At 35.2% G+C, this 22,227-nt stretch overlaps 1 protein-coding gene across 5 annotated transcripts in view; it reads right to left on the reverse strand.

Moving 5' to 3' along the window:
* ZNF236 (zinc finger protein 236) overlaps positions 1-22,227 on the reverse strand; it is a 77,958-nt gene that overhangs the window by 39,140 nt on the left and 16,591 nt on the right. For 4 of the 5 annotated variants that reach the window (XM_077183599.1, XM_077183590.1, XM_054628847.2 and 1 more), the window contains exons 4-13: positions 22,032-22,210; positions 20,364-20,488; positions 17,018-17,190; positions 14,260-14,406; positions 12,355-12,426; positions 8,519-8,722; positions 7,184-7,412; positions 5,224-5,496; positions 3,296-3,499; positions 1,362-1,506 (exon numbers count right to left, since the gene is read on the reverse strand). In XM_077183599.1, the coding sequence (XP_077039714.1) occupies positions 1,362-1,506; positions 3,296-3,499; positions 5,224-5,496; positions 7,184-7,412; positions 8,519-8,722; positions 12,355-12,426; positions 14,260-14,406; positions 17,018-17,190; positions 20,364-20,488; positions 22,032-22,210 (1,751 nt within the window). The remainder of the gene's footprint in view (positions 1-1,361; positions 1,507-3,295; positions 3,500-5,223; positions 5,497-7,183; positions 7,413-8,518; positions 8,723-12,354; positions 12,427-14,259; positions 14,407-17,017; positions 17,191-20,363; positions 20,489-22,031; positions 22,211-22,227) is intronic. The other variant, XM_077183600.1, reaches the window with a different exon arrangement.

A 22,227-nucleotide genomic window follows, 5' to 3' on the forward strand; every position in this document is an offset into this window, starting at 1 on the left:
GGTGTGCCTGGGGGATTATTTGACACACTATTCACAATCACTGCTCTACTGAAAATACCCCTACTACAAGTTTCCCTCTTTTTCAGAGGGGAAAACAAGCTTTGTAAGCAATGATCAGCACTACTCCATGAGGACACACTGTCTACAAAATTATCAAGCAAAGCAATTTAATAACAGCAATGCCAATTTACAAAGAGCAAACATGTGACAAGAAAAAGTTTCTAATTCCTCCACAACTCTTAAACAAAGCCAGGCTTCACTCAGTACTCAGTTGAAAGATCAAAGAAACACAGCAGCAGGTGATTAGTATCCACATCCTATTTTTACATTTTCAGTATAATTCAAAATTATTTTCATTTAAATCAATCCATCTGGAATGTGTCTACAGAAGACAATGAGAAATCTAGGAAGGATATTACAAAAGAAAAGATGGGATAGTGTAAAGCTTCCCTTCCTCCTGTTAAGACAGCATATAAAACCCAAGAACTGTTTCCAGGCAATGTGAGAACTTAAAAATACAGAAGTTAATTTTTAAAGAGAGTATGAGGAGCTCACTGTGATCTGAGCTAGAGAGAGTGAGAAAGCAGTATAGAGTTTACACTGCAGAAACAAGCAGATTGCCACCTGCTTGTATGGACTCTTCCCTTAAATTCCAGTAACCATCTTTGGTGGGATTTTTCATATTTCTTCTTCTAGTTGTTTATAGTTTGTAAGTCAGAGAGCACTGTTTCATACCTTGACTAAATGTTAAATCTAATTGCCTGTAAAAACACAACCCGATTTAACTTTGAAGCTACTCTGGATTAGTTACCTCCACTGGTTCTTCTACAACCTAAATTCTTCTGTGACTCCATGACTGTGGTTCTAACAAGCACTGACTACACAGACCTTGAACTGAGCCTCAAGGAACAAAATGATCCCCAGCAATATTTACTCAATTACAATGTAAGCTTAAGCTCCAATTCTTTTAGGTTTTCTATACAGAACAAAAGGCAAATTTCTGTCTCAAAAAATAGGAGTTACATACAAAGCAGGCAATCTGGAGCATGCAATTACAAAATTACCACAAGAATTCACAAACAATGCTTTTTATTTTCTATACACAGTTTTGGAAGAAAGAATCCAAGTGTCAGTAAACTAAACTGCACATTGAACACAACCACTTACACTGCTAGAACTGCAAAGAGCCAAGAGTTAGTCCAAAGTCTCCTCCAACTCAACAAGAAAAAAAAATCAATTATCACTGGTTCAGTGTTTAAGAGATGGTAAAAAAGTTTTTTCAGTGAATACTATATAAATTTAATGTCTTTCCACAGATTTGTTATGGCATATATTTCCTTTCTTGATTGTGTTTATTTTACCTGATGTGTTGTTTAAGATGACAGGATTTTTTATAGGCTCGATGGCAATAGTAGCATTTGTATGGTCTCTCTGCATTATTCACAAAATTATTGTTAAAATAGTTTTGGAAGACCTGGCTATTCCTCGGGATTGGCTGGATAAGACCTGCATACATAAACACACAAACAGGAAAAATTGATTGGTAAAGTTATTCCAAAGATGCAATAGTCTGAAGAGCTAGTATTTGAAAAGAAAGTATGACTAAACTATTTTTTGTAGTATCCAAAAATATGAAGAAAATGTGCATGTTTTCAGCACTTACTTAAAATTATGCATACATACAGCATTACAGATATTATACTGTACGTGGTATTTTAATGGTAGGTTCTTCTTCTATCCACAGGTCCACCTCACTACAGTAGCAGCCTTGTCTAAAATAAGCATTAACTTTTCCTAAAGTTGACAGTTATGAATTCATTGCTGATCCAATAATATCTTCTCCTTCCAACCTCGACCTTAGCAAATGATATTTAATCCATTTATATCAAGTAATATCAGGTATACACTTGACAAATATTTAATACACTTTTTGGGAAAAGCATTGAAACAGATAGAGAACAATTTGCAGAGTTTTTTTAATAGACTTTTAGAAAAATTGAGATTATTATAGAAAGCAAAATATGTACCAACAGAAGTGCCACTCAAAGATTAACACTATTACAAAGTAACATTATTACATTCTTGACACCTCTAAAAGAACTATGATTCTTTTTTGGGGGGGGAAGGAGTAAAAATGTGGAAATATTGTCAGGGGGTGTAAAAAACATGACACACCTTCTAGATAAACAGTAGAACTTATTTTTACATTGAACATTGTAATACCAGCAGAGTTCATGTGTTATCAGCATCCATAGGAAACAACTTCTACAGTATTTCTTGTTAATATTAATCTTTTTCCAAAAATCAGTGACTTTGATGGTGCAGATCTTAATTGTGTTGAAGTGGAGGTTCTCTTCAGAATTGAGAAATGGGATTCTACTTGTTTCTGGGGTTCACTCAAGAAAAATACTGCGTGATCTGTCTGAAGCTGTCAGCTAAGTTTTGTTTGCACCCCAAAAATTTAAGTTTCTTCCATATGATATGAAAATAACCCCTACTCTTGCTTTCAGTAACTCCTGGATGCAGTGAAAGCAAAAGGATGTTTAAAGAGTGATAAAAAATTTTATCGATACAAGATAAAGGTATTTCCAGTGTAAGATTCCACCATAAAAATGACTCCAAACAGACAAGTCAGGGGTTAGCAGACTGTTCAATCAAACAACAAAGAGTAAACACCTCACCGACTACACTGACCTCTACTGGAAAACTACATATTGCTTTGTACAACTTCTTCCAAAAAGTGGTTTAACTTAATCTTGTGACAATATTTATACAACAGAACTATAATAACTGGATGAGTTCTCCCAAGCAGGCTCCAGAATTAAAGCTGCCTTTTTCTGAGATATGACCACGAATGATTACTATTAATTCAGTTGAGATCATAATGAAAGCAAATACTTTAAAAACATGTAACAGACTGACTCATTATTATCTGTAATCTTTATTACAAATGTTGATTGAGACATGATCATCTTGAGAAGACTTTTGGTCATGAACTGTCATCTCCTCTATACCAACAGTCTAACAATATTCAAATTAAACTCCTAATATAAAAATGCACATAGCTTCTTACTGGTAGGGATTATACAGTTTAACTGTAAATAAAAAATACCCTTCTTATTGATTCTATTGCAAGCAAACTATACAATATGGCACTTTGCTGAAGTTTTTGATGACTTATTTCAACAAGCATCTTTACAAGTGAGCTCTGAATGCTTTTGATTGATTAAAATGCAGCATTTATATTCCATTGAAACCCAAAGTTCAAGAGAGCATGGATTTAGTCGCTCTTTACCTAAATCAGTTATGAGTATGGGCTCTTGCAAAGGGATGTCTGGTACTGGACCACTTGACTTTCCTACTCGAACTTTTGTGGGTTTACGTTGATGTCGCAGCTTTCTTAGCTCTGTGTGCTTGAAATGTGAAGTGATATGAGTTTTCCGATGGCCCGATGTTCTAAACTTCTTGTCACAGTGAGGACAAGCAAAAGGCCTAACACCTGCAAAAGATAAAAAAGATTGGCTTAAAATTTTATTTCCATCAACCTAGAAATGCAGCTTTAGAATACTGATGCTCTCTCCTGTAATTTTCTTTTTGCTTTCTCCATAGTGTTTATTGTAACACAGGTTTTCAAAACAGATGCATAAAATTCAATGAAAATAACAACTAATCTGCTGAACGGCTAATTGACTGAAACACATCACTTGAAGCAAGTTTCTTATCAAGAAACTGGATGATGCAAAAGTGACAGCAAATTTCAAGTGCTTCAGAAGCTGTCCTAAGAATTGCACATGGCAGGTTAAAGTCCTTCCAAAACAAAATTTTAAAAAACTGTGAGAAAAAGGAATCAGCAAACACAGACAAGTATGTTATATAACAGGATGAAAGAGAGGGAACAGGGATGTAACAAAGTAAAAAAATTCTAGATCCGTCTCTGAAAACATCAACTCTGTTTGATGGCAGTCAAAAAGGCATGCCAACAAAAGCATTAAAGACTTTTTTAATGCAAAATCCAGTAGAAATATCTCCTTGAGAGAGATTTCCTAGAGAACTTGGTAAGTAAAAGACAGGCAAAGCTGAACAACTTTCTGGTTTCGTTCAAGGGGAAATCTTGGACTTTAAAGGCTAGGAAACACGACTGGGTATTATGAAGACAGCTTTTATCAAGTTCAATCACAGGCAGAAAAAATGTAGAAGAATGAGCCATTCTTCACAAAGCAATAAATGAAACATTATCTGAAAGTACAGAGCAGCTCCATAAACACTGGACTACCTGTTTTCCAAGCCACCTCGTGCTTCTGCCACTCTGAATTAATCTGAATGCTTGTATGAAGTAAGCCTGACTTTAACAGAAAAAAAATACTGGTTTACAAGTTTACAAAACAAAAAAAGTGGAAGACTTTCTGCAGATGAACCAACATTGATATTTCATGGATGAAATACATCAAACTATAAAACATGTTGGATCCCAAATGCACCTAAGCCAATAAATGATACTTTTGCAGAAGGCAATTATATAAACAGGCACTAAAGGGAAGAGCAGCACATTTATCTTGCTGAAACTTTATTTACCTGAACGAACAAAGAAAGGACTTGGAAAACAACCAGGTAACCTACCAAAAGCAGAAATTTCATTGCTTTTTATGGAAAGGATAGTTCAATCACATAAAAACATTTTGAAGACATCATATGTAAACAAAGACCATATGATCTGAGGAGTTCTAGGATAGTCACTGTAAGATGCTGAAAACAGGTAAGCTGGTGAAAACATGATGCAAACTGTAATGTAGAAGATAAAATGGGAAGTAACCAGCCCTGAGTGTTACAGTAAAATTATAAAAAAGTGTGGAGAGGAGGGAAGATCAAGAGCAAATATTAGAGATGACTGGGGATAAGTAAAATCAGAACTCAAATTGCAAGAGTATGACTCTTCAGAAAGCACAATACAGAATAGTGATACTAGAAAGGAACAACAGCTGACTCATAATCAGAAAATTAAATGTCTATGTTTTTTGTAAGAGCCCAAAGTTTCAAAGCCATGAAACACTAGAAAGTTATGACAAAAAATGACACTCATCATGTACAACACTAAAATGATACATTCTCTGATTGATATTAACAATGACGTGGCAGACATGTCTACGACTTACACATTTCACAGTCTTTACTCATTCAAGGTCCCACCCACGTCATAGAATACACAGAGCCATCTCAAGGCCTTACCTGTATGCAGGCGAATGTGAACTTTTAAACTCCCTGAGGTGGAAAAGCTTTTCATACAAAATTGGCACTTGAAAGCTTTAATGCCAGTGTGTGTTTTTATGTGTGCTGTTAGAGTGCTCTTCACGGCAAAGGCGCGGAAGCACTGGGGACACTTGTATGGCTTCTCGTGGGTGTGAATGCGAATGTGGCGCACTAAATCGCTTGGTTTTTTAAATTCTTTAGAGCAATATGGACAAACATGCCACCTGATTCCATTTTCTTCACGTATAGAACCTGAAACAAAGAATATCAAAATGAATGCTTTTTAAACCTTCTAACAATTCTTGAAAACTCCCACTACATTGATGCTATTGTACGAAACAATCAGGTCACAAAAACACTTTGTGAAATAGATGCCATCACAACACACTTCATAGAAGATTAACTTCTCTATCAGACATATTCTACTTTATGAAAATGGTGATGGGCTGAAAAAAAAACCCAAGAGAATCCTGTTGAAATTCAAATAACACAATTTCTATACCACTTAGAAATGTAGAATGCAGTTGTAAATGCAATATCATATACCAGTTAACTTATAAATAACATATCTAACACAAAATTATCCAACAATGACTGTAAATCCTCAACCACACCAGATTATTTTACGTACTTAACACTTACCTAACTGGAGGGGATACCTTGCTTGACCCTCTCTTTTTCAAATCAGATTTAAATTACAGTTTGTAAACTTGTAAAGGAAGAAAAACTGCACAAGTCTTTCTCAGGTTAACAATTTAAGGCTACTTTTTTTATAAAAGTTGGTTTATGATCCAAGAACCCTAAAGTCTGTCCTAAGGCAACAGGACACTTTTTCCCCAACAAAAAATGAAAGAAACCCTTCTAAAACCTATCCAAGCTTTTTGTCCAGATATGTTGTTAAATATCAAATTTTTTGCTCATTTCAATCAGTAAACCTAGTGGTTTTTTCCCTGTCAACACACTGAAGTCATGTTGCTTTATCAAAAACAAAAGTGGTTGTGTTTGACTTTACAGCAGTGACCTTTTATTTTTATGTGCAGTAACAGCTAGAGAGTTGTTGCTGTTAAACACAAGTAACAAAATAATTATACACCAGAGGAAAAATTTAATGTTAATTTTTATCACAGCTATACTGCAGAAGACAGGTTTTTACTTTAGATCAATTTCTCCTTGCAAAAGAAAAAGCAACATCAGTGTACCTATGCAGATACTACAGCCAGAGATCAAAGGCTGCATTAAAGCACTGTATATACCAGGATGGCTGCTAAAGTATGAAGACTTTACATGGAACAAACAACTTCTGGCAGCCATAAAGCTCAAGCAACCTTGAAACTGAAGTTGCATTTAAGCACACAGAAACAAAATGCAGGCTTGTATACACACAGCACAGTACAGAGGCAGAATAACAACATGTATTTATGGTGACAATATCATATCAGTACTGCAATTCCAGAGACAGGTGACATGAAGAATTATTCATAATGCCAGCCTGTGTCCTTCCCTACATGAATCAGTCATGATCTGCAATCCTGCCCTTATGTCTCTGTAAGGCCTCACTTCCAAAGGGGAAGAATAGTTCTTGCAAGAACTCTACTCTGGGACACACAATGAAAACCCAGTCCTTGTCAGAGAAGGATGACAGGAGAGAATAATACATTCATATACTTTGTCCTTTTCTTGTAACTCCACTGATTTAATCCAAAAGATTCAGAAGTATAATTTCAATTCATGCCATCCTGACATGGCTTTTTAATGAAAATATATTTTATAATAAAAATTATAAATATTATTAAGCATACCTTACACTGTATTTTAGATAAGAACAAATACTGTTCATAACTAATCCACAACACATTTTGGGAAATCCCTTTATAAAGCCATAAACACACCCACACCCAGTCTTTACAGCACAAGAAGTAGAAAGCAGAGGCAGTATTACCAGGCAAAAACGGTGATTTTTTCTTAATGAACTTTTTTTCTTTTTTATCTAGTTTATCTGTACTCTCTTGCTCCTTGTCTTGTTCAGCACTATTAGAATCAGCCTGATGATTTGAGAGGCTCGGGACATCTGGGTTCTGATCCTGGGCCCCAGCAGCCTTAGCCTGGCTGCAGTCAGTAGAATGTGCAGAGACAGGAATTGATGACAACCCACTGTTCTCTAATGCTTGCTAAAAAAAAAGAACAAAAAAACTTCTAGATCAAGGAAGAAACATTCCACAGTTATCCCCAACTTTTCTCACACAAGCACTTGGAAGATACAATGAAAGTATAATTAAATGAAATAAGCATCTCTTTCTCAGAAAACTTCAGCTGTATTTCAAATCTACAAACACACTACTACACAACATTGATTTCTGATTGTCTGTGAAATTTTAGGCTGGATTTTCTGCATTTACAGCTGCCCTTTACGGAACAACAACTTTTTTTTTTTTTTTTTTTTTTTTTTTAATAGCCATCAGGGTAATAATTACGTATCACGTTGTTACTCTTTCCAATTCCCCATCACATCCCAGACACCAGAGAACTCAGCACAGGTAACAACACGGTGAACCTGCCCATAGCTGCATAAAACATTTGGGTCTTCCAAACACAAATTTAAATGGTATTTAAAAGTCTAGAGATGAAAATGTGCCTGACAGGTTAGCAGGCTACCAGTAACACTAAAGAATATTATTCTCTGCCCTGCTCCATCCTGTTTGTATCCTTCTGGGGCACAGGATGCAGAGTAAGCACAGAAAGTAATTAAATCACCCTACATTTCTTCTGTTACACTGCATCACCTTCTGCCATTATCGAAGACCAAATATAGAACCTTTTTTAGGAAAAACACTGGCTGACCTTGGAAAAAAATTCTTGCTCAAATAGGAAATATTCAAATAGTCCTTATTAATTACAACAGGGTAAAGGCCAGGTATATATTCTCATTTTTTAACCAGATAAAATATTTTTCCCCTCTTGAATGATATCACATTTTAAGTACTGCATACCCTGAGGACACACCACAAGCTGCTTCCAGCCAACAGCAAAAAAGAAGGCTCAAGGTATCAGTAAAAATATCCACATACGAGGTACACTTAAAGCCATACAAAGATGTCTTGGTGCAGCCTATACCCATTCAATAAATCTTCACAATTCTGTCTTGATTAATGGATTGTTTAGAAATCCATAAGGAATGCTATAACTGAAAATACTGAGAACGAATTTCATTAAAATATAAGAAAGAATGAGAAAGGAAACACTGAAATGTAAAGTTGTTCTCACATAGAGCTCTTACCTGCAAAATATCTCTACTGATCCCCACTGCAATGTTGAGTTGTTGACCAGGTTGTTGAGGCTGGTTATTTTCTACAGGACCTGGTTCTGATAACTCAAGGAGCTGCTGAATGACATCAGTGACAGTCTGCTGACCCTGATGAGCAGCAGCTGGAGACACCTGGTTTTCTGTCTGTTGAAGAAGTGGAGACCGAAAATGTGTGGCCTGAAATATAGTGGTACGTTTGTCAAGGAAGATCAAAAGTACATGTTATGAACTCACCTGTCCAGCTCCTTTACCTGAAATGTCTGGTAACTGTGCACTAGATGGATGGCTACTTATACAAGACATGATGATTTTACAGAGCCTCATTCAAAGTTTGCATGCTCCATTATAGAATTGCTTTTGTACATCCCCTTTTTTTTCAGTTCTTCCCAAGCTTGAAATTGTAAGCTTACAGCTTGGATTAAATTTACTGTTCACTACTGAACCTTCTACCAATTTAGAAAACACAGGGAGGGATCAACTACAAAACTCCACATGTAAAAGCCACATGAAAAGTAATTCCCAAAAGAAAAAAAACGACATGGCTATCTTTTTAAAGTTCACATTTATCTCAAGTAGGTCCTTCGTAAAAAACAACCTTCCATTAGAGTTTTTTTTCAAACTAAATTATCTGTGTTGCTGTATCAAAACCTTTCAGAACAAACAACTAATTTTTCCCCTTCAATTTGGAACCCTTGAAACCACTTAGTTCAAGAGCAATCTCTTCATGCACATCAGGCTCTGTCGAAATACTAAAAAAATTTGAAGTTAAAAAACTAATGTCCCAATCTTTAATTTGAAACTGTGTATCTTAGACTACCTCAGTAACAAATATGAAGGAAAAAAGTGATAAAGAGCCTTGGTATTTAATTTAAATTAAATCAGAAATAAAGACTCCTGTTTGCCTACATTTATAAACTTCTCTTCTTATGACAAATAGACTGCATAAGTATAAAATTACTGAAACAACTGCTTTCAATATTTTTTTTATTGCAGAAAATAGAAATATGTATTTGTACAATGGCTAGCCCCATAGCTGGGTATCCTAGAACATACTGGTTATTTACTTCTAATATTCACTTCTGTTCCCTAAAAAGAACCACTTCAAGGTGCATATGCAACCACATGCAGTTATAAAAGGCTATCTTCTTTCAGATTATTTTTAGCAAACAATAATCTTAGGCTTCACATCTGTACTATTTCCTTCTAATCTGAAAACTTCCCTGAGATTTTCTTTATACTAACACTTTACACTAGACAGTTAAGATGACACTCACTATAGTAAAGAAAGGATGGCTACAAAGAATTATATTAAGGAACATTAGCTTGACTCGGATTATGTCCTGTGTATTTGATGAAGTATTCTTATGCCTTCTCATGAGAAGATAAAAACCAAATCCTTATCTTGCTTCTCTTGCATGCAAGAACATCACTTGATCCTTTGCTGATTTAACCATCAGTTCTTTTTGACCTCACTAGCGAGACACAAAAAGACTCCATATCTCTTCAGATTCCAATTTAGCAAAAGTGCTATAAACATTTCAATATGGGTGACACACTATATTGCAGTGAGAATGGCATTAACAGGAAGCAAACTTCAACAGAAGCAAAGCAGTTTGCTGAAGAATGTAACAGCTCTTCATAGACACAATTCCTCTGCTGGAAACAGAATGTAAGGAGGCTTTTAAGTAGAGCAGGATGCTTATACTAAAAGTGTGTGAAATTCCCTCAGGCTTTAGCAAGAGAAAAATTGATGCTATTATTAATTAATTATTCTTAATTAAAATTAATATTATTGTTAATGAAGGAACTTCTCAATATCATCTTTGATATGAAAATTACAGCATTATGTGAATTTAGCCAGTATGTCCTGTATATTATACAGCAGTTTATATACAGCAGTTATACAGCAGTTATCTTTTTTGAACAATAATGTACACACATGCACATATATGACGTTTGTTACCATTACTCTTAAGATACTCTTAGTTCTAGAGTTAATTATAAAACGTTTCAGAGATCTGGAACATTTATAAACATTTATAATTGTTAAAATTTATAATTGTTAATTATAACATGTTTCAGGTCTCTTTCTAGGTCTTAGTTGAACATCTGATTTTAAAGAGAACACGGAGAATGAAGTGTTTTATTACTGCTTTGTAATTCCGCTGTTGTTGAACTAGAACAGTAGACCTTGTGATGACCCTTGGTTTGTCTGATCTGCTGTGTAACACAGACAGTGTGCTTGCTCTGAGTGAATTACTCCTTCAAGTCACAGCAACTCTAAAAAATTAGAGCAGTTCTTTAAATCAAGTAGTTTATTGTGATTAACTTTTTCTGTTGCCATCCAACTTCAATATGTGGCTCCAAGAGTAAATTATCTTCACTAAAATTTCATACTTTATTTCTAAGTGTCAATTTGCCTAGCTATGACCCTCGAACTTTTTTCCACTCCTCTATTAAGAAGACAGACTTCTCCCTCTTCTTCAAAACATAACATGAAATCATGTCTAAGTATTTCATCTGATGGACAAGGCAGCTAACACACCTTGAGTCTCTTCACTAATAAACACATCACAGCACAACACATTTTAAGGATTCTGATAGCTCTGATTCCTCCTGTATCATTGATTACAGTTCATGAATAGTGAACACTATAAACAGACAACTGAAAAAACCCTAAAAATTGCCAGAATGAAATACAGACCAGATACAACCCTGGATCTGGAGAGACTGTGTTAACAGTTCAGTTATATGAGGTTCAACAAGGCCAAGTGCTGGGTCCTGCACTTAGGTCACACAAACCCCAGGCAGAGCTGCAGCCTGGGGGCAAAGTGGCTGCAAAACTGCCCGGCAGTTTGAGGCAGTTCTGGGAGGAGAAGGCAATGGGATCCATTGCTCTCAACTCATACCTCTCACTAGGAAAAACCTGGCACTCTTCATCACTTTATCACAGAATACTTTGGAAGGGACTCATCAGGATCACCGAGTCCAACTCCTGGCCTTATGCAGGACACCAAGAGTCACACCACATGTCTGAGACGTGGATGAGCTGTTTATGGAGACTTTAAAGATGTACTGCCACATTTCCCAGATCTTGGTTTTGTGAGTACAACACAAAATAATCAGTAGCTGAAGTCAGGAGACTGTAAGTCAGATGGTCTGTCCCTAAGATACCACGCTGCAACATACAGCTGACAAACAAGATGCTGTATAGCTGCAACAAAACCTGCCAGAATTCCCAGGGAACAGGCACATACAGACCTTCCTGTACACCACAACTGTTTGCTATGGAGTTCTAGAAAGTCAGCCCTGCATCATCCTTCCCCAGCTCCTCCTGAGCCCCACAGTTCCTCCTCTGCTATCAAAAACTTCCAATCAACTCAACCTGTATGAACACAGCTCCTTCCCTCTCCAACCAAACCATGGTAATCCCTGGAAAATAAAGGCAGAAGGGTAGAGCAATCCAGGATTTTTAAGAATCCTTACTCTCTGGTCTTCTTATACAGAAAAGTATTTACCTCCATTTTGAAGAGCTACTGAAGAGACTTACATGCAAAATCATGAGTGTGCAAACAAATGAGGCAACATAATGGCAAATGAAGCGAACATAACATTCAAGATCTGTTCCACCTCTAAATAACCAGCTGCATTCACCAAGGAGCTTCCCTTCACATATTAGCTGATCCAACTTATCACAAAGTATCACAGCATACCCTTTTTCACTAGGTAAATGAAAATTTACAAAATTATGTAAGGTTTCTCCCATTTATAGTCTTGACACAAAAATATGACCAAAACTTCACACTTACATTCTTCCATTTATTATCAACAGGTTGCAAAAGATTAGTAGGGGATGTCGTTAAAGGCTGGGTGACAGAGTCCTACAAAGAAATCAAAATAATTTAAATCTTAATCAAAAAGAAGAAAAACATGGCTGATACAAAACATGGCAGAAAAGTAGCACAGAAAAATCAGATAGTGTGAGAGAAACAGAAGTACACTAAATCATTTTAGCTACAAATACTAATGCAGCAAATGACAGCCTTACAGTCACTATAATTTAGCAATATTCTCATATATCACACAAGAGTACATTCTTTGGTAGCACAGCACTTCAGGAAACTTCAGCTTTTGGAATGGGTACTTAATAAGGATATAATCCTTGCTTATCCCCAGGTATGTACCAAGGGATGACAGAGACTGACGGCAAACTTCAGAATAGAATTATTATACTGGAGATTTGTTGTTAAAGCAGTTCTGCAAGTTTTCAGCAGAATGAAGGAAAGTTCTAATGTAAGAATGCTAGTGCTAATCTAATAATGTACTAAGTTTCTAATGCAATTTAAAAAATAAAAATAATTAAATATATGCAGATTCAGACATAAAATTACAAATAAAAAGCATAATCCCCTCTAATTTGCAATTGATGTCAGTTTGTATCTCTGCTCCACCTTGCTAAACTTATTGGCATCTATTTTTAGAAAGAATCTTTTTCTCCCTCCTCTCTCTTTGTTTATACTACTGTATGGCATTTTTTGCTAGTCCACTCTTGCATGCAAGCAGCAAAGTATTCATGCAAGCAGAGATAATACCACACTGCTGTAATAAAAATATGCTAAGTAAATCCAAAATATTTTAGTAAACAAAAAAACAAAACAAAAAAAACCAGAGCTGGCCAGGGAAAAAAACACATGAGGTAGTAATGAAGGAATTCTTTTCCATCCTGCTTTTAGGATTAGGCTTGAGAATGTAGAAATGTAAAAAAAGACATAGTGAATATATGCACTTGCAAATAAATAAGACACATTAGTCTTTCTTTTTATGAATTAACATGGAGAAACAAATAGCATCTGGCCTATAAAACAACTTCAGAAAATGTAAAAAAAAAAGCTTTTCCAAACACCATTACTAGACAGGTTATTTCAAGAAGACACAGCTGCAAAATGAAGTTCAGACTTCAAATGTTAACCTTCTTCTTTCAAAGACAGGTATTACTCATCACCCATTGAACATTAAAGCATGAGTTGGAGATAAAGCAAAGCAGAAGGGACTAGAAGTAGAAAAGATTGTTCTAATAAAGAAACAAAGAAGAGTACTATGATAAATTAAATATGCACTGGCTCAAAAAATACTGTAGTCTTATGAAAACAGAGACATTTTCTGAAATTTAGCTCTTTTTGCTATCTTGGTAAAGAAAAAAAAAACATCCACTACTTCCAATAAAGCTATATTTTTCCCTTTATAATCTGCCTAATAAGAAACTAGCATTTAAAAAAAGTTATCAGATATACACAGAAGAATCCACCATGTGTTTATATAGACTAGAATTATACAAACAATTTCTGAAAATGAGTTGAAACTAATACATTTTTTCAATAGTTCTAAAACTTCCCCATAATTTTTATTTTATCAGAGGAGGCTAACATAATCTGTAAGAACAAGAATTATACTTTACTTAGTTGCAGAATTAAACTGCTACATTTTCAACCAAAGTGTCGAATTGTAAACACTTTTTGCATACAGTTGGCCAATTTACATTTTCCCAATATTTAATCCTGCAAATTAATACCAAAAATCACACAAAACTTGAAAAAGATAAAAGACAGCTACAAGTTTAGGAGTTCTTACCTATCTGAAGAATTACTGGAATTAAGATATAGACCTAATTAAACTCTCAAAGGCATTTTCATTTCATTTGGATCAACAAAGCTTACCGCTGTAACATGAGATACATCTGTTGAAGCACTTGCAGAATTCTGTGGACCACCCATGTGCATCTTGCTGATATGTGTATTTAAACTACCCAAGCTTTTGAAGACACAGCTACATTCTGTACAGTTGTACGTAGGGCCATTCTTCACCTTAAAAAAAAAAAAAGTAAATTTTCCCTACACCTACCAAATATCATGTTTTTTCATTATTTTTCTATATAACAAGTAACTATGGGATTATGAGAGCTACAATGGTTTATTTTTCAAGTTACCAATATGCAGTTATGGAATCAGGCTGGTACCTCTTGGATATATGCAGATTCATATAATCACATATAATCTATATGCATGACTACAATTGCTTACTACCACTTGACAACATTGTGAAGCAGCAGACAGCAAAACTCATGTTCTGTGGCAAAAGAGGCCTCAGACCTCTTTACCATCTCCTACCATTTCACACTTAAAAATCAAAACTGAAATGCAACTTTCCAATTAAGATATGCCTGAAGAGGAAACATCATACATAATACAAATGGAAGTTTGGAAGTATGAGATGAAAAAACACAGACAAAACCAACACCGTGAAGAGCATGGAAGTTTAATGTCTAGTTTGAACTGAATTTGAACACACAGAACAAGAAAGTGATCAGCAGCCACTTTTTTGAGACTTTCAGACCAATGGGTTAAGGTAATTAAAGCAGTTAAATTTGCAGATTCCAACCATCCTCACCTTCCCTCCTCAGTCCATCACACATCAATAACATCCAGTGTCATACTTGCAATGTGCAGGTATTTAAAAGAAAATACACTGCAATATATTATTGGAGAAAACACACTTGCAATATATTATTGGTATTTCATCTTTTGTGACATTAAACTGCCAACAAGACTTTCAAGAAGAGGTATCAAGTAATAAAATATGCTACAACTAAACAGTGCTTTAGGAAGTGAGAATCAACCCATAATTCATTATCAGCTGCGATGTTATTCTGTAACTGTCTCAGAATAAAACAAAGAATTCAGAGAGTTCCACACAGACTTGATGAAAACACAGCAACAGAAAGAAAGAAAAAAAAAATCAGTAAGTTAACCAAAGCAGTAACTCAAATGCAGGCTCAGGACTGCAAAACACAGCATAGGATGTGATCAAGAGCATTTATTTAAAGTATCTTATCCCACAGCTTGTTTTCTTCTTACAGAAAAACAGAGTAACAGAGAGAAAAGTAAAAAGTTAACTAATATTGAAAAAAGTCAATTTAAATTCTTAAAACAATGTTGGTTCATTTTTTCATGTAGCATAAGCTGTCACACATAGAGAGTTGTGAACCTTGAGGATGACCAATCACACCAGAGAATCACAGAATCAATTAGGTTGGAAAACACCTCTGAAGTCCTCAAGTCCAAACCTATGACCAAACACTACCATGTCACCTAGACCATGGCACTGAGTGCCAAGTCCAGTCATAAAAATTTATGTCCATGGATGGTGACTCCACCACTTCCCTGGGCAGCCCATTCTAATGTCTAATCACAGGTTCATGAAGGAATTCCTCCTGATGTCCAACCTAAACCTCCCCTGGCACAGCTTAGGACTGTGTCCTCTTGTCCTGTTGCTGGTGGCTTGGGAGAAGAGGCCAATCCCCACCTGGCCACAGCCTCCCTCCAGAGAGCTGTAAAGAGTGATAAGGTTACCCCAGAGTCTCCTCTTCTCCAGGCTAAACATCCCCAGCTCCTTCAGCCACTCCTCATAGAGTGCTCCAGACTCCTCACCAGCTTCATTGCCTTTCTCTGGACATGTCCAGGACCTCAATGTCCTTCCTGAACTGAGTGTCCCAAAGTGAATACAATACTTCAAGTTATATGACTTAACATAATTAAGTGTATCACATAAGACATATTCATACACTAAGGCATATCCTAAAAGTAAGAAGCTAACATGCTAAAAGGATCCTTAATAATATCTACCATTGTAACACAAAAATGAAAAACAACACTGTGAATCTCAGTTAGGGGAAGAGTGAGAACAAAGATGATATTGTGCACACAGGAAATAAAAGAAGCAAAAAGCACTACCTCTGTCACTTCATAATTTCAAACCTAAACTAGGTCTCTTTCTATGGGTATTTCCAACCACAACTCACTGAAGTCTGGAAGGAAATTACTGAACAAAGTTGCATAGATCATATTGCTAAGAAGATTGTATTACTTTATCACAGCAGTACCTTCTGAGTCTTAAAAACTGTCTGTCAAAAAGAGAAAAAAAAACCAGACATAAAGAGGTCTGAATCGTTCTTTTTGTAAAACTTATTCTGGAATTTTCTTCTACTTGTAACCAAAAAAACTCTGTAAAAGGCTGCAAAACATACTTCAAAGACAAATGGCAAGTATGTTCTACAATAGAATTAGTGAGTTGCTGTTTGGCCATGAAATTTTTCACCATTTTCTGCTCGGCTACTTCTGGCTTTCATCTGATTCTAGTCCTTGTTCTCCCAAGACAGACACAGGTACATTTTTGTACACCTAACCCCACTATTCATTAATCTGCCCGTGTACTGAAAAGACACTGGCCAATGAAGGTTTTGCTACTTCTCCTGAGTATACATTTATTCAGACAAGCTAAGGAAAGCTCAGAGGTAAAAGCAGCAAACCAGAATCTACACGGTAGCAATAAATGCATACTGGTTGGAGCACACAGGAATCGCAAAACGGAGTTTATATGCATGTTAGCAGCCAGGACTCGATGAACAATGGCCTTTACCTCAGAGTGAACTCTCTGGATGTGTGACTGCAGGTTGCCTTTCTGGGAAAAGGCGGCGGGACAAAAGGCACAGGCGTGGGGCTTCTCCCCCGTGTGCTTGATCATGTGGGTCTGCAGAGCCCCCTTCTGGTTAAAGGCCTTCCCACACTCGCTGCACTTGAAAGGTCTTTCACCTGCAGGGAAACAGCAGCAGGAAGAGGAAGGGTAAGGAGATTTAAGGAAATGTCAGCAGTTTTCTGTAGCTAAATGAAAAATTGTATCCATTAAAATAAAATACAAACGTTATTAGATATGTTATTAGGAAGCTTTGACAATAAAATTGTTTACCTCAACACCTCAGCACCTACTCTGATGCAAATGTAGCCTTGCTAAAAAGGTTTTGTGACATAGCTGATGATCATTAGTTTAAATAGGTAAAATAAAGGATATCTAAATGAAGCAATTATTTAAAGCACCTTCCCTCAACTTGTGGTTTGAAAGATCTTAAAAGCTGCTATGCAAAATCACTGGAGCAAAAAAGACCAAAGGGAAAAAGAAAAAACAACCCCACATATGTTTTATACCAAATCCTATAAAATGTATATATCTTTACAGAAACAAGCAGGCCCAGAGGGTTAAATGGACAGTAATAAACAACTAACAGTCAAAAATTAAACCTTTCATCTAATTTAAAATCAGAAAGTCTTACAGCAACTCTGCATAAGATGGTATATGGTTCCCATTCACAATAAATATTAAGAGTCATTCACTCTTTGTAACCACATACTGAAAAGATGCAATGAAATAATGTTTTAGACAGTTCTGCTCAGAAAATAATTTTTAAAACTGATCATACTGAATATTTAAAGAAAAACTAGCCAACATTTTTACAGAAATGCTTTGTCACAATTTCCCAATTTTGGTGCCCTCAGTGCTGTGCATAATTCCACTTTTTGTATGTTACCAGAGAAGCATGAGAAACCCCATAGAAACTTTAAGTGATAGAACATATATAACATAATAAACAGATAACAAAGCTACATAAACTTACTAATAATAAATTTCAGTTTCTTACAACTATGTGTCCTACTTAACTCCTGGAAACCTCCACTGTGAATCTAGTACTACTACTTTTTTTTCTTTTAGTGAAAGAGTTCAGCTGTGGTAACTCTAGGAAAATATTTAACACCTTGCCTTTGCACATTTCCACAGCCAAGACCAGTATAAGCACCACTGGGTGCTATCTTTGCTACACCACTAGGTCCTACCATGTACACATTAAATCAGTTTTAATAAATATTTTTATATTATTTATAATTTTATAGCTGTAATTACATCTACTTTCAACTTATTATTCCTTAATTAAGAAACAGAACAAAAGAACAAAAGCAGCTATTTTTCTGAAATTGATTTCAAGCATATAACTCACTGAAGGAATGTATATCTTCTGTTCTGCTGCTTAGGGTTTTTGAAGGTGCCTTAAGGATTGCAGGTTTTAACTGTATGTTTTTTTAAAAGAGATTAAAATGAAGAACACTGATTCACATCTGGAAATACAAAATTCCTATTAGGCTTTCATTGGCAAAATGCTTAGCTTCCAGTAAGAGTTGCTGGTGGACATATGGAACTATTGTTTCAGGTTAAGTTTGCCTATGTAAGTAAATCTCATTATAAAAACGAAATCCTAACTCTATTGTGGAAACATGAAATTTCTGTATTTCTCAAGTGCAACTTAATAAATTACAGATTTGAGAAAGGGGACGAGGGCTTCATTACTCAATTATTAATGTGGGAATTGCAGTCCCTGAGACTGGATTTTTTTTCCCAGAAGGGTCTAAGTGCCTGAAATGACTAGCTAGAACAAAAAAAGTACTGCAATTAAGAGACTAACCTAATGCCACCCATTGTGCACAGATCTGCTGTTTTAACACTTAAAAACTTGGGCATTCTAAATTCTCTAAAACAGAGTTGTTCTTTTCTACATATCTACAGTACCTCAAGCAGACAAATGCCAGACAGATTGTCTGCAGATTTGGAGTACTAACATACTTCACAAATTACATGAGTATTTGCAAGGTAATTGGAACTTAAAATGACCTCCCATCATGTGCAGATTGGGACTGCATTTTCTGTTTCCCAACAGACAAATGTCTTTCAGTCTTCAGAAAAAAAAATATAAATGCCCCTGAACTTTTCAAAGCTTAAAAAAAGCATCCATAACCAACTATAATCTCGTTTATTTATTCTGACTAAAATAAGCTAATGAATTAAATAGAGCCAAGAATCTAAAATACTGAAGTTAATTTTCACTGACGTTTCTTATATTACTTTCAAGCAATTGTTTTAAAGCAGGTACAAGGGTGACCTCTTGTGTTATTTTTCTATAACTAGATCTGTAAAACTTCAAAAGGTTCTTAAGTGTCACACAATGGTCTTTTTATTTCTTTGTAAACAAGGCCATTCCTTTAAATGGCAACTCATTACATCACTGTCTGAACAGTGATATTACACTGATACTACAAACAGAATTGTACACTTACACAAATGTATACCTGAATTAACTAAAAACTAGACAAATGGCAATTTATTCAGTATGTATGAAAAATACATACTGAAAGGAGACTTTGTTTAATGCCAAACTCCTGCTATAATAATGTATACCTGGTTAAAACATAAGAAGTATTCTTTTATAGTCATCTGTACACTTCGAAAGTTTTGTATTATTTTATGCTTGGCATTTTTCAATTATTTCAACTGCTTATGGTTTAAACATGCACATATTTATGATAAATGTGGCAAAAACCATTTCCTACTCATTCTGCAAATTTGAACAGTCACCTGCACTTCTTCAATTATTACAACCTAGGCTTATCACCTCAGAAAACCACTTCTTCTTAAGTTTAAATTAATCAATTTTAAAAATGCAAGACTACTACTTTATTAGTATCATTAATTCTCATGTACTTGTGCTCTTTTTGCAACTACATTTTAGAACCTGCTTTCTAGAGCACATAAGATCTAATTTAAAGTAGATGACTGGCCTTTATCAAGAGATTCTGATTTTAGGGCCCATTAAAACTCTAAGTACCAAAACTGATATTTGGAAACAAATGAAATGTATAGATTGTCTCACATTTTTAAACTGCTTCTAATCACATAAATCTGAAAAATTTAAAAGCATATAAATTTCCTAAGCAAATGAATTACATAAAGTTTATTTTAAACCAACAGGTAACTGTATCTAATAAGCCAAATGTATTAATAATATTTCAGGTCGCAACAGGGAGAAAAAATACATGGCATTTCAGAGGTTAACTGATATTTTTAAAGCAAAAACAAATTAAAATAAGTACTTCCACAGCCTTACCTGTGTGTATTCTAACGTGCCGTGTTAATTGACTCGGTTTCTGGAACGTCTTCCCACAGTGAGGACAGGAATAGGTAAACCCACTTCTATCAATGTTTCTGTTGTAAGATCTGGTATTTGATACCCTGTGATTCAAAAAAAAAAAAAGAAACATTACTTTGAGTATGCTTCTTTTACGCCATCATTTTTAACATAGTGTTGATTTGATGGCAACATAGTATCAGCTGCAACAGTGAAAACCCAAACTCCATAATGATACTCATAGAACACCAACAGCTCTTTTCTCAGTACCTACATGCACCAAGACTTTTAGTTATTTCTGCAGTAAAGATCTGATACATCTTAGAGGCTCTCTTCAGACATTTTCATGGTAAATTACGCCAGAAATATACAGTGACTTCACAAACAGTGAACAATATACAGTGACTTCACAAAAAAAAAAACATTTTGGTGGGAACCTTCAACTCTATTTCTTTTGCCTGAATATAGCAAAGTCCTTCATTCTGAACTAGAACACACAAATCTCACACACTGGAGTACAAATGCACTTGCTGAAGTCTAGTAAGAACAAGTTAAGAATTTAACAACCCAAATATTCCCCACTGGCCCTTAAATACAAATCACATTCTCCAAAGAACCACAGAAACAGAGAATATAAATTCCCAAAATTCATTTAGCTACAAATCAAACTAACTAGTTTATTCATCCTAACAACTCTAAATAGGAGTTGTCCACAAGAACAATGGTTTTAGTAGGTAATACATTTACATAACTCAATACAAACCTTGATACTTCAAACCTTTAAATGTCTGTTTGCAGATTGAAATTTACAACACTTGTTTAAACCTCCTGCAATACAACTATTAAGATTGTAGAATCTGTATTAACTTCTAGCAAGAAGAACAGGGAATAGACAGCATTTCTTGGTTTTGAATAAGTCATTTTCCTCATCTGTTTTTTACAGAAACAGTGAAAATTAAAAGAGAGATGAGCTGTCAAGACTTCAGGCTTTTTTAATATATAAAGTAAACCAAGAGAAGTTTTTCTTCCTTCTAACTTAAAGTAGCTCTCACCTTCCTCAAAGTAAAGTTAAACTAGAGAGCTGAAAGAAAAAACAGAACAAATATTCACTAAAAATAAGAACAGCATTTACCAGGGCTCTTTTTCCCCCTTTCATTTTGTGCTTTTTCAGATTTACAAGAAACTCATGGGAGGCTGTAACGGGGAAAGATGATTAAACTGCAAAGAACAAGTAACATCTTTGCAGAATGAAAGCATTAAAACTTTTGTCATTATAATAAATGCTATGTAAAATTAATATACATTTGCTTCAATATACTGCTATTACTGTTTAAAATCATAAACACACTTCAAAAATCACTTTGCATCAGAGAAACTTAATGCATGTTTACAAATAGCTTGCAGATGAACTATGCTTAGTATGTGTGCCTAAATACAAAAACAGGGGGAAAAAAGACCTCCAAAAATAACCACCCACTTGAGCAAGGTTTTAAAAAGAAAGTGTCATTTTAGAACACCATACCAAAGAAAAGAAATTATCTGCATAAATCATGGTACTTTGCTGACTGGAAATACTACTCCTGCTTTTCCCAGCTATCACCATAAAAGTAACATCTGCTCATTTTGTTATAAACCCATGATTGTCACCTTATTTTATAGTGAGTTTTCATATGCTCCTTTAGCTGTGAGGAAGTTTCAAATTCTTTTTTGCAAGACTTGCAGCTGTGAATTCTACTGCCTGCCAATTCTTGACGATGTTCTTCCATGTGTATGGACAGCTGACTCTGTAAAGTGAATTCATCTCCACACTCTGAACAGATAAGATTCTGAAAGATATAATAGA

This window comes from Agelaius phoeniceus, chromosome 1, assembly GCF_051311805.1.
Source record: "Agelaius phoeniceus isolate bAgePho1 chromosome 1, bAgePho1.hap1, whole genome shotgun sequence".
Taxonomy (NCBI): domain Eukaryota; kingdom Metazoa; phylum Chordata; class Aves; order Passeriformes; family Icteridae; genus Agelaius; species Agelaius phoeniceus.